General features: G+C 36.7%; 2 protein-coding genes across 2 annotated transcripts; both read left to right on the top strand.

Annotated features, from left to right (window-relative positions):
- The first annotated feature begins 3,512 nt into the window (after positions 1-3,512).
- LOC125680687 (uncharacterized) lies at positions 3,513-5,618 on the top strand. The gene has a single exon (XM_048920400.2). It carries the CDS (start codon positions 3,568-3,570, stop codon positions 5,437-5,439), a length of 1,872 nt encoding a protein of 623 aa, XP_048776357.1. The 5' UTR covers positions 3,513-3,567; the 3' UTR covers positions 5,440-5,618.
- A 4,836-nt stretch (positions 5,619-10,454) lies between these two features.
- LOC125680888 (uncharacterized) lies at positions 10,455-12,460 on the top strand. The gene has a single exon (XM_048920693.2). The coding sequence runs from the start codon at positions 10,478-10,480 to the stop codon at positions 12,350-12,352; it is 1,875 nt and encodes a 624-aa protein (XP_048776650.2). The 5' UTR covers positions 10,455-10,477; the 3' UTR covers positions 12,353-12,460.
- Positions 12,461-13,272: the final 812 nt, after the last annotated feature.

Genomic DNA, 13,272 nt, shown 5'->3' with positions numbered 1-13,272 from the left:
AATGCCTTATATGGTAGTGGGCCGTTCTTATTTGCAAATTAGGTAAGCGTTCGTTTTTCGAAAACAGCAGGGTGTTCCGATGGCAGTTTCCGGTAAAATGGCAATCAGTTCGAATCGAGAAAAGTGACATTTCAAAGTGTTGAGTTTACAATATTATTATACGATTTTTTTTACAGTGTTAAGGACTTACAAATTACCAATGAGGTTAGTTGTATATAAATTTAACTTTAAATGTACGCGTTTATTCTTTGATAAGTTCAAAATCGTTTTGGAGCGATTTCGCAATTTTCTGCTACGTTACGGGTATATGGGAGGTATTCTAACTGTGGTGAGGGCCTGTCCCGAGACACAGTCAGATTATTCTAACTAGGTGCCCAGATACTTGTATCCTACGGAGGAAATCTTTTTGTGTAAATGTCATACCAGGCGCGTTGAAACAGGAGGTTGGGGTGAGCAGGAGGCCTGGTATGTCTCCTTTTTTACAATTTACTTTTCCCATTATTTTAACATATGAATCTCATATTTTCTACATGCAAAGTTCGATTGACTTTGCCCCCCCCCCCACTTTTTTCTATTCTTAAAGTAATAGTGAAAAGGCAGTTGATGTTTGAAGTGCTGAATTGAAGAATTCGTGTAGTGAATAGTAGTAATGGCACACACAAACCGTTCTTTAAAATGTCATATCACCGATCATAATAGAGATTCCTCGAAATATACACAAGGAATTGAACATTCAAAATGCAAGAAAGGGGGTACCAGTAGTCCTGTCCACAAGCACCTGTGCGCGAAGGCTGGTAACAAAGGGGCACCTGTTTAGTGCGAAATCGAAATGAAACGAAATCTACCGAAATGAAACGAAACCTGCCGAAACGAAACAAAAGGAAATCTGATGAAACAGAAGGAAACGAAACTGTATAACCGAACTCGTTAATTGTAATAAAAATGGTATGGACGAGCATCTCGAGGTCCCTGTAAAAGTTATCACATCTATTTATTATGTGATCTTTCGGGGTTGACTGATACATTTTAAGCGGTCCATCGGTTAGCATCAAACATTGTTTGAAGAAGCTGGTGTCTGAGAAAGTTGAAAAGCTGGGAGACGTGTAGCATCTTATTTTTATCTTTAACTTGCTTAGGTGCAAGTATTTTCAATTATGGAAAAATTATATAGTACCATATTATCGGGGCGGATCCAGCAATTGATGTTAGGGGGCGTAACTTCATAAGACAGGGGGTCGGGGCGCCTTAAGGCCCCAGTGGGTCCAGGTACAGGCAATTATATCACCTGGGTTTGAATTTACTATTAAAGAATACACATGTAATTTGAACCCAAGCGATAGAACTGCCTGTGTTTCAGGGGCGAAGCTCTTGGATTTAACAGATTTTATAGGGCTTTAAATATGTCTCCTGTGTAATCATTGTACTATTTTCTAACGATTATATGATTACAATTTGGTTAGAAATTATTATTGGTATGCAGTAAGTCTAGAGACAACTCTATGTATTTGAGGTGTTGCTAAAACAGACAACGGAACGGAACACGGAAAATATTTTATGTAATGATATATTGGAATGAGGTCAGCATTTTGTAAAACCAAAGAGCTTATGAACAAGGGAAGCAGAAAATACAGAGAGAGCGGGAACTCATGCTCAGAATCCACCGTTTTATATACTTCATACAAATGCATATGTAATTTAAAATCATCATAATATATTATGAGAAATATTAAGCAAGTGTCTGTGGGTACCCCCCCCTCCCCTCCTGGCTTTATAATTTTCTACCCCTTCCTTCCTTCTCCCTCTGATTGTGACAATATGTTGTAAGAAAAACAAATGTACCGCAAAGGCCTTGAATTATAATTCAACTTTACAAATTCCATTACGTTTCATTGCATGAATGACGATTTTATGAACCTAACCAATGAATAGGTTTTCAACCCCAACCCTACTAACTACTGTCACAATGAGTGGGAGAATGTCAGAAAATGACAAAGCCGGGAACAGGGAGTGGCACCCATATGCGCTTGCTTAATATTTTTCACAATGAATTATAATGATTCGTATTTTGTTTCTTTTTGGTAGGTTTCGTTTCGGTATATTTCATTTCGTTTCGCACATAACAGGTACCCGGTAAAAAGAATTTCGATCAAATCTACAGATAAACGAATAAAGTGAGAAAAGTATCGTTAATCATATAAAGTAACTATTTATTGCTAGCTCAGTCGGGCAATAATGCAGCTAGTCTATATCAAAGTCAACAGAAAGCTACATGTATACACAGTTCACGGTGAAAAATCAACACTCCAGTGTCGCATAGTTGACACCCCAAAGTTCCGTTGGACGCGGTGACATTCAAAACATTTTTAGTTCTTGCACTTCCCAAAATCTTTCCGGCCCATAAATTTGGTGCTTACACCACTGTTTCTTGTTCACAAATGATTCTCAATCTCTGTTTCGCACGTGCTATGTCTGAATCCATTTGTTTTTAGCTCACCTGAGCTGAAAGCTCAAGTGAGCTTTTCTGATCGCCTGTTGTCTGTCATCTGTCCGTCCGTCCGTCTGTCCATCTGTCTGTAAACTTTTTACATATTCGACTTCTTCTCCAGAACCACTGGGCCAATTTCAACCAAACTTGGCCAAAAGCATCCTAAGGTGAAGGGCTTTTAAGTTTGTTCAAATAAAAGGCCATGTCCCTTTCAAAGGGGAGATAATCACAAAAATGCAAAAATAGGATGGGTTCATTTAAAAATCTTCTCAAGGACCACTGGGCCAGAAAAGCTGAAAATTACATGAAAGCTTCCTGACATAGTGCAGATTCAAGTTTGTTAAAATCATGCCCCCCCCCCTCGGGGGGAGGGGGTTGGATGGGGCCACAATAGGGAATCAAAGTCTTACATACAAATATATAGGGAAAATCATTAAAAACCTTCTTCTGAAAAATCACTGGGCCAGAGAAGTTTACATTCACATGAAAGCTTCCTGACATAGTCCACATTCCAATTTTGAAAAAAAAAATGGCCCCCGGGAGTAGGTTGGGGCCACAATAGGGATCAAAGTTTTACATGCGAATATACATATACATATATAAATATGAGCCAAGGTGACGCAGGTGAGCTATGTGGCCCATGGACCTCTTATTCTTGAAGTGAAAGTAGAAAATTTACATACATGTATTTATAACATGTACTTCAAAGGTTTATTGAACTTTTCTTTTTTTCCCCATATACTCCAATATCTTGCAAATTCAATTCATATGTGATACTCTGTATTTTTTATTACATGAAACATCTTATGATAAGTGTGCACTTATTGCGCTATGTAATTAGGCTGCGTTGTAATCGCGGACGTACATTATCCTGTGTTGGTATGTGTTAGACACAGAGGATTATGGGTAAAATGTATCCTTTTCTGATTTGTATCTCCTTTTGTTCTGTTATCTTTTGATTGGTGTAGACATTTCATCAATATAGAACAAACACTAGGTACACGACTGAATGACATATGTCACAAGAGATATTTAAGACAACAGAGACACTATTGGCGAGTCTTTTCTATGATTGATTAGATATGGAAAGGTTCTTGAATATTATATTATTTTTGAGTCTTTTTGCTTTTATTACACTCTTGTATGAGGATAGTATAAGCGGTTTTTTTCGGCGGGTATATACAGTAAACGAACAAGAAATTTCGAAATGGGATTATGATACAATGCATGTAATTGATACACCTGGGTGTAAAATTCCGAATTACGAAGCATTCGATATTTCTGTTAGAGGAAAAATACAGCCGGGCAACTTTATGAATTGTGAAGGAACACCAAACTTCGTTCGACTGGAATCAACGTGCTTAAAAGTAGATCGATCTGCATTGCAAATTTCGAAGTACAAAGACTCTTTTTCATTTTGTCGTGTTCACACTATATACAGACCACGATCAGGAGAACATCACAACTACTTCAAATACATAAATGAAAGGATATTGACTAACAAGTCGTTGTGTCTGAAAAGTGACATGGTCCGTGTTCAGTGCTTTGATAAAAAGAATGTCACTATTTATACTAATTTTTTCTGGATATACCAAAAGAATGAAACATTTGAAACGTTATGTGAGGATCGCTCAAGAAAAAGATCGGAGAATCCGAATATAACAGAAACTTTAAGTGTTTTGCTCCTTGGTGTAGATTCCACATCTAGACTCAATTCGCAAAGATTTCTTGTCAAGACGAGGCAAGCATTGACACAGAAATTTCATTCCTACGAATTCAAAGGTCAAAATATCATAGGTATGGATACGTTCCACAATTTGGTCCCTATGCTAGCAGGCAAGAGTTTGTTGGAACTTAAAAAGGATGGAAAATTTGGAAATGTTCCCATGGATAATTTTGATTTTATTTGGCAAGAATTCGAAGAAGAAGGTTATCGGACATTATTTGCCGAGGACGCCGCATGGATGGCTGTATTTGACTATGTAAAGCAGGGATTTAGAACTTTCCCAACCTACTTCTTCAATCGCCCCTGGTCGGTTGCTTGGGAGTCCGCTCGTACTCCTTGTATGGGTGGCAGGTCAGAACCAGGAGCCATTATGGAATACATGACCAAATTTGTGGATGTGTATAAAAATAAACCTTATTTGGCTTCTGTCTTTATTACATCTCTGACTCACGACAGTCAAACATTATCAGCAGAACTAGACGAAATTCTTTCAGTCTTTTTTAACAGGGCTTTTGAATCAAGTGCTTTTAACAACACAATATTATTTTTCTATGGAGACCATGGTTTACGATATAGCTCTACTCGCTCTACGGACATAGGCACGCATGAGGTACAGTCGCCGATGTTCTTTGTTACTACTCCAAAGTGGTTTTCTGAAAAATATAGAACAATAGATGATAATCTAAGAAGAAATACACATAAATTGACTACATTGTATGACCTTCATGAAACTCTTCGAAATATTTTGAATTTCAATGGAGAGGAAGTACCTCAATACAGTGTTCACCAGAGAGGAGAAAGTTTATTCTCGGAAGTTTCAGATACGAGAAATTGTTCCGATGTTGGTGTTCCTGAATCAATGTGTTCATGTAGTCAATATAAAAAAGTAAACAACATTTCTTTAATCTATCGAAAATACAATCTATCGGATATAGTAGTAACGAAATTAAATGATCTTCTGAAGAACCACAAAGCAATTTGTGAACATCTTACGTTAGATAAAACCATTATTGTTTATAAAGATACATCCAAGAAAAGACTGAAGGCATTTAAAATAACTATTCGAACGTCACCCGGGAAAGCCTTATTTGAAGCACCTGTTTTCCTTGACTCAAAAACAAACGAACACAAAGTTGGGCAAATATTGCGAATCAATAAATATGGAGACCAGTCTAGATGTGTGAATGACTACGTCCTTCGGAATTATTGCTTTTGTAAGAATCAATGATGTGGGTTTAACACAAAAAAGTATAGATTAAAATTTCGTCATTTCGTTCTGTTTTTTATTGTCTTTCTAATTTGAACTCATGTCTGCAGAGCTTTCTGAACTAATTGTTTTTCTTCTTTTAGAATATGATTTGAAACATATTTTGAAGTTAATTATTGATAATTAAAAATTCTATTTTTCGTGGAAGTCTATTTTTTGGGTCGTTTTCGTATTATGGACATATCCTCCACAAATAGATAAAAGTGAATTCTTAGGATATACGTCAAGAAGAGGACATACATGTGTGAGCGAGTAAATTTGGTATTCCTTTGAATGCTTGGGATGGGAACGTGCCGTAACAGGGCACAAAGTGTAAGGTATATTGTCGAGATCATGAGGAGAGATTTTTCGAATTACTGCCGGAACACTGTTTTATGCAGAGTTTACACAATTCGGTAACGTGTTCTAAAGCGTGGTATTAAAGTACTCCCGAGGATTGTCACGCCGATACAAGAAAGAGGTGGAGATAACAAAAACGACCATCACCTCGAGCAGCGAGAAAAGACGAGAGAGGAAGGGGACTGGGTTATCGTTAACGACCTAGACGCGCAAAATTCATTTTGGGTACAAGGATGTCTATATGACGATTGCCGCGTCTCGAATTCAAGAAAAATATCGGACCAAAATTCATGTTGACGAGGTGACGTAGTCAGCCTCCGTAAGTCAGCGGCCAATTTAAGATGTCCGTCGATTTACTACGCTTTTCATTTTACCAAGTCTCTTAAATATTACGAATCTTACAACTCACCTCCCACTGTATAATGAAAAATAACAGCTGATATGAAATCTATTAACAATAATAACTTTCATTTATATGTCGATTTGATATATCCCTGCGAGCTCGAAATAAAATACACCACAGTCATCCACTTCTGCTTCATGCTTAGATATTTTACTGACAGTAGACATTAACGGCAAACTGACAATCCAACTATATGACAAACGGGATGATTTCAGCTTTTCCATCGTCAACTTCCAATATTTATATAGCAATATTCCATTGTCACCTGTATATGGTGTTTATATCTCTCAACTGATTCGATACGCAAGAGCTTGTTCTGCGTGTGGTCAGTTTTTAAATCGAGGCAAGCTATTGACAAACAAGTTGATGGTACAGGGGTTTCTACAGTCTCGATTAAAGTCAGCATTTCGCAATTTGTATGGTAGTTATAACGATCTAGTTTGTCAATACAACCTATCATTTGGTCAAATACTGTCTGACGTGTTTCATACCAATTGTTAGACCGTTCTTGGCACACTGATTTTGACTACGGATTACCCCGTTTACCTGATCAAGATATAGGGCTCACAGCGGGTGCGACCGGTCGACAGGGGGTGCTTACTCCTCCTAGGCACCTGATCCCACCTCTGGTGTGTCCAGGGGTCCGTGTTTGCCCAACTCTCTATTTTGTATTGGTTATAGGAGTTATGAGATTGATCACTGTTCGTTATCTTCATCTTTCATTTGCCTCTGTAAATTTTCAAAAATGGATTTGTATACTTTTATCGATGCGCTCTAAAAATAGAGTTCTTAGGGGAATGTAATGATTTCTTCTGAAAATAAAAGTTTTCTAACTATGAGAAAAACTCGGCTTATGAAAATCAGTTATATTGTATGATACGTAATGAAAGTATTCATCCGACAACTAGTAACTACATGTGTATTTGTTTATTGTTGATCTCCAAGAGGTTTCGGGGAAGAAACGTTGTTCCCACGCCCTTTGTCAGGAAAATATGCCAATCAATTATAAACATAGTTCGTTGTAGTAAAGGCATCGTCGGAAACCTACGGTCGGTAGCACTCCTTTTACCTCCCGCGGGACACAACGCCAATATTTTCTCATAACTCATTAGAATGCATGACTTTACGTGACCTATCGAGGACCAATGGGAATCGCCGTAAGTAATCCCGGAACTCAAAGTGTCAGCAGTAATGGTGGCGCCCATGAAAGTGTTGTGCAACTATCAAAGATATATAGATTAAAACTCTACATTTGGCACCCAAAATGGCTGATTATTTTGTCTAATACTTCACTTTCACATGTGCCTTCCAGGACCCATCCCCCCCCTTTTTTCCTGGATATTCTGGATCCGCCACTTGTATGTTTACTATCATCCCTGCTACATGGCACGTGAATAAAATCAGTCATGCATGATACAATTTTAAAATAAGATGCAATTGTAAATTAAATTGTGGTCCCATAATCCCTTTCACGTGTCATTTTGTAATTATCGTAGGTGAGACGTCAATTGTGTTTACACGAGAATGGTATGTAACATATAAAGAACGTCATAAAAATTTTTACTTACTCAAATTGTGGTGATAACTCAAGTGGAACAAATTACGACATTAACTTAATACGCAAGTAAGTTAACATACTCATATAAACCGATAAATACCAAGGCGGTTAAAAAACACATTATTTGCTCCCGTATGATTGGTTAAAATGGCGAGACTACGAGTGCTGAATATGTAGACCTGTACATAGACTCGTACACAGTAGTAAACACTTGGTAACACAGACTTTTCCCTCTCTAGTCTTTATAGACAAAAATAGACCTTCCGCTTCAATAATGCAGATAAAACATCTTGCTGAAAGCTTTGTAACTTGTCCAACTTAAACGTAGCCAAAATCTTCGCTTCGAAAGCATGTTTTTCTATGGTCCCGAAAACTGGAAATAAGGGGGCCTTTTCATTGGTTGAATATTGCAATGGTAAAACGACCAATCGCATATAGAAGCCGAGACACACCTTACAGCGAAAATATCGGTGTTGTGTCCCACGGGAGGTAAAGGGAGTGCGACCGACCGTGGGTTTCCGACGATGTAGTGAAGGTTACCGCAATCCATACCATAAGTCACTGATCGTTCAAGAAGGTTTTCAAGTTCAACTTTCCTTTCAAGTATTTCATTCGTAAAAAGTTTTTGATAACGAAAACGAAACAGTACATTTGAATGACCTTTACGTATTGACCAATTTGAAGTAGATGACGTCCGTATAGTTTTATATCAATTGATCTAGGCTAATTCAGTTACATGTAATTGATTGTTCAGAGTGACGTTATGCTCGGGTTGCTTTTAATCTAAAATTTTGTAGAAATTATCTTTAAAAAGAATATAAAAAAAGGTTAGTGTTAAAAATATTGGTCCTCTAGGAAAAATATCTTTAAAGACATTTTTTATCTTTATATTTTTATTTTAGAAGTTGTTGGACATTTAAACGTCCTGTGGAATTCACCTTTTAATTTTGTTTTTACAGTGTATGTCATTGTAGTTACGTAGTAGAGCAAGTGTTGTAAAGTTGGTGAAAAAAACATTGTTCAATTTGTGGATTGTACAGTGTATTGAGAAAAAATGTAAAGCTTGAAAGAGTAATGATTCAATGTTGTATTTCTAATACGTTTACCAAGAATTGTCAATGCACGCCAAGGGTATTTTTTTTATTACAAAAATCAATGTTTGAGAGGTGCACACACGTATTGATTATTAGGGGGAAAATAGATTACAAACATGAGTGAATTCAAGTGATGAAGCATCATATTATTTGCAATAGTCGAAAAATTCAAGAGATGGAACATTGATATGATTTGTAAGAGTTGAACAAACAAAGGGATAAACATCAATTCACGTGATTTGCAGGAGTTTAATAATTAATGAATTGACATATTTTATGATTTGGAAGAGGTGAATAATCAAGACAAGAGTTCATACAATCTATAGTTTGCAATGAAGAGAGGAACAATGCAAGAGATGACAATTATTTGATGTTTAAGATTGCAATACTTCAAAGAGATGACATATTTAATTCTTTAAACATATTGAGCAGTACATGTATCTGATTTCACTACATGTAGTTAATTTTTAAGTAGTGACTTAGTCAACCTCGTTTAGCCATCGTGCAGTTCCAGGTGCTCTCCGCCGATTTACTCCAATAAAAGGAAGTGGGAATTTAGCTCGGCATTAAACCAGCAGTAGGTTAGTCATTTTTTAATATCGAAATATATTTCTTTCAATAATTTTTTCATATCCTTGAATTCGTTGTGATTGATTTTTGCCGAGTTTAGGGTTTATACTGACCCATAAAAATTTAAATATGTTCGGATGTATTGGACGCGTCGGAGAATTTGTATTAAATCTTTTAAGGGGAACACAAAAATGAGGGAAAATCTATGCCTCCCTGGGACCCGAAGAGTGGGGGCCAAAACCATCAAATTCAATGCAATGTTTAAAAACTCTTCTTTACTCCTAGACATCAAGCAGTTGTTGAATGGTCCAAATATCCAATGAACCTTCGACCAAACTTGTAAAATCCATGACTCGGGGGTTTAAGACTCATATCCCAGGATGGGGCTAAGTTAATCATTTTAGAAAATGCTTTATACCTCAGAAAAGGTTCCTCTCTTTTGGATATCAAGGGAGCAAATTGTTTGCATGATTATAGTGCATACCCAAACTTCTAAAAAAAATTGTGAAATTCGTCATTCGGGAGTTTAGGGTTCAGACCCCAGGGTGGAGCTTAGTTGGTTATACATGTATATTGAAAATGCATTATATCTATAAAAAAAAATCTTTATTTCTGGACATTAAGGAGGCAAAACATTGAGCATTGAGTCGTCTACTAAAATAGAGTCCAGGGTTCAGGTTTTATTATCATTACATGAGCAAATATAAAAGCATAGATTTTTAAAAACTGAATATTCCTAGAGTAGGAGTTTTGTGTCCAATGGCAAAGTACATAATGATATGTTAGAAATGTTTGTGTATTAATGATTTTTAGAATTTCATGCACAAGTCATGAGCTTTGGAAAATGTGATGCATGGTACTCGGGGTGACCATTAAGGCCCAAGGGCCTCTTGTTTAAAATCTTAGTCTGGCATTGGAACAATTTGCATTCTTTTTCAGGCAACAAAACTCGTTTGTAATAGTTGGGTACATCTGTTGCACATCGATAGGAGGGTCAGATATAATCAATTCAACAGGATTCTGTCCACGATAGACATGGAAAGATTTGTGGCAGTGGTAAAATGTTTAACATTTTTTGTTATCGCTCTCCTCATATATGAAAACGGTTTGTTCAACAAGGTGAATATATGGGTATCCACAATTTATGACTACGAGACTTCAAAATTGAGTTTTGATTCCATGTACCTTATCAACACACCTGGGTGTCGGATTCCGAATTTTGAGGCATTTGATCTATCAATTAGGGAGAAGATTCAGCCCGGTAAGTTTGCGAACTGTGCAAAGAATCCTTCATTTGTAGAAATAAAGTCAAACTGTTTAAAGATCAATCGCGAAGTTGTGAAAAAATCACATTACAAAAATTCGTTCTCCTTTTGCCGAGTCCATAGTATCTTTCGACCGAGACAAGGAAAGCATCATGATTATTTCAGATACGTTAATGAGAGCATTTTGACTGATAAACAGATGTGTTTCCAAAGCAACATGCTAAGAGTCCAATGCTTTGACAACAAAAATGTCACCATATATACAAATTTTCATTGGATTCACCAAAATAATAATTCGTTTGAAGATATATGTGATGAACGGACCAAGAACAGGAAGGACAAATCAAACATCACCGAGACCTTGAGCGTTCTGCTCTTAGGCATAGACTCCACCTCTAGACTAAATTCTCACCGATTCTTTACAAAAACAAGACACATTTTAACAAGGAAACTGAATTCCATAGAATTTAGAGGCCATAACATTGTTGGTATGGATACCTTTATGAACGTAGTTCCTTTGTTAACAGGAAAGAGTATTTACGAACTCAAGGAAGACGGTAAGTTTGGAAATACTACCATGGATGATTTTCATTTCATTTGGAAGGATTATGAAGAAAACGGATACAGAACATTGTATGCCGAAGATGCAGCATATATGTCTGTGTTTGATTATCTGAAACCCGGCTTTAGAAACTTTCCAACTCACTTCTATAACCGCCCATGGTCTGTGGCATGGTGGTACGCCAATGCTCCTCGTTGTATGGGTGGTCGTTCGGAACCGGAAGCTATTATGGAATATATGACACAATTTGTTGAAGTGTATCAATCCAAACCGTATTTTTCTTTTGCCTTTCTTTCGTCACTGACCCATGATAGTCAAGAATTATCGGCAGAGATGGACGAAATCATGTCAAAATTCTTCAACAAGGCTTTAGAATCAAATGCTTTAAACAACACAATCGTGCTTTTCTTTGCTGATCATGGACTTAGGATTGGCAGTACACGTTGGTCGGATATTGGTTCGTATGAGGTATTGTCACCTATGTTCTTCATTTCCACTCCTGGATGGTTTTCCAAAAAATACAGAACAATCGATAGAAATTTAAGAAATAACGCATATAAACTAACTACAGTTTATGATATTCACGAAACCCTACGAAATATTTTAAATTTTAGTGGACAGGTTCAAAATCACAGTTCTCCCCAGAGAGGAGAAAGTTTATTTACAGATGTCTTCAACACGAGAAACTGTACTGATGTTGGTATACCTCTGTCTATGTGTACATGTAGTCAGTACATAGAAATTAAAAATTTCACATCTGTTTATGCGGACCATGACTTATCTGCAATCATTATTTCAAAATTAAACGAATTGGTGAAAGATCATACATCAATATGTGCACATCTTTCTCTTGACAAAACAATATCGGTGTTTAAAGCTGCATATGGAAAAAGACAGCATACTTACAGAATAACCATTCGAACATTGCCTGGAAAAGCAATGTTCGAAGCGTCTGTTTATGTCGACTCATCGAGAAACAAGCTTAAAGTGGGACCAATATTACGTATCAACAGATATGGAAATCAATCGAAGTGTGTGAATGACTACTTTTTACGGAACTACTGTTATTGTAAAAAAATGTGATCTTTGGTGTATTATGTTTGCTTTAAAGAGAATACAGACGTCAAGTTTACCAAATGTAAATTTATGTGGTAAGATTGAAAAATACATTAAATAAATTCAGTTTTGCAATAGGCTATCAGGTTCAAGTTAGGGTGGTAAAAACTAAAAATTTATAATTACGACATGTTTTTGTAAACTATTGCAAGTTATACAGTTAAGATTTTCTGAATGAAATATTTTTCTTACATTAGCTATATTATAAATATGCTAGATTAATATGCAAGTATGTTTTTCGTCCATGTGTTCTATAGAAAGGCCGCGACAGTCCCCGTACTGTATTACTAGCAATAACCAGTATCTGAAGGTCTGTGGTAACGTTTTTAGCTCACCTGAGCCGAAAACTCAAGTGAGCTTTTCTGATCACCCGTCATCCGTCTGTCTCTCCGTTTATCTGTAAACTTTCACATTTTCGACTTCTCCAAAACCACTCTGCCAATTTCAACCAAACTTGGCAAAAAGCATCCTTGGGGCAAGGGGATTCTGGTTTGTTAAATGAAGGGCAAGGTCCTTCTCCAAGGGGAGATAATAATGAAATTTAAAAAATACTCTGAAAAGTTTTTAAAATCTTCTCCAGAACCAGCGAGCAAATTTCAATCAAACTTGGTATAAATCATCCTTGGGTGAAGGGGATTCAAATTTGTTGAAATGGAGGCCATGCCCTCTTGAAAAGGGAGATAATCACACAGGGCCAGAAAAGTTGAAATTTACTTGGAAGCTTTGTGACATAATGCAAAATCGAGTTTTTAAAAATCAAGGCCCCTGAGGGTAGGATGTGGCCACCATAGAGGATCAAAGTTTTACATGAGAAAATATAGGAAATAATATTCTTCTCCAGAACCACTGAGACAATTTCAATCGAACTTAGAAGAAATCATCCTTGG

This window comes from Ostrea edulis, chromosome 2 (genome assembly GCF_947568905.1).
Source record: "Ostrea edulis chromosome 2, xbOstEdul1.1, whole genome shotgun sequence".
NCBI classification, from domain to species: Eukaryota; Metazoa; Mollusca; class Bivalvia; order Ostreida; family Ostreidae; genus Ostrea; species Ostrea edulis.
The sequence above is the reverse complement of the archived record's forward strand: the minus strand, read 5'-3'. Positions and strand labels throughout refer to the sequence as shown.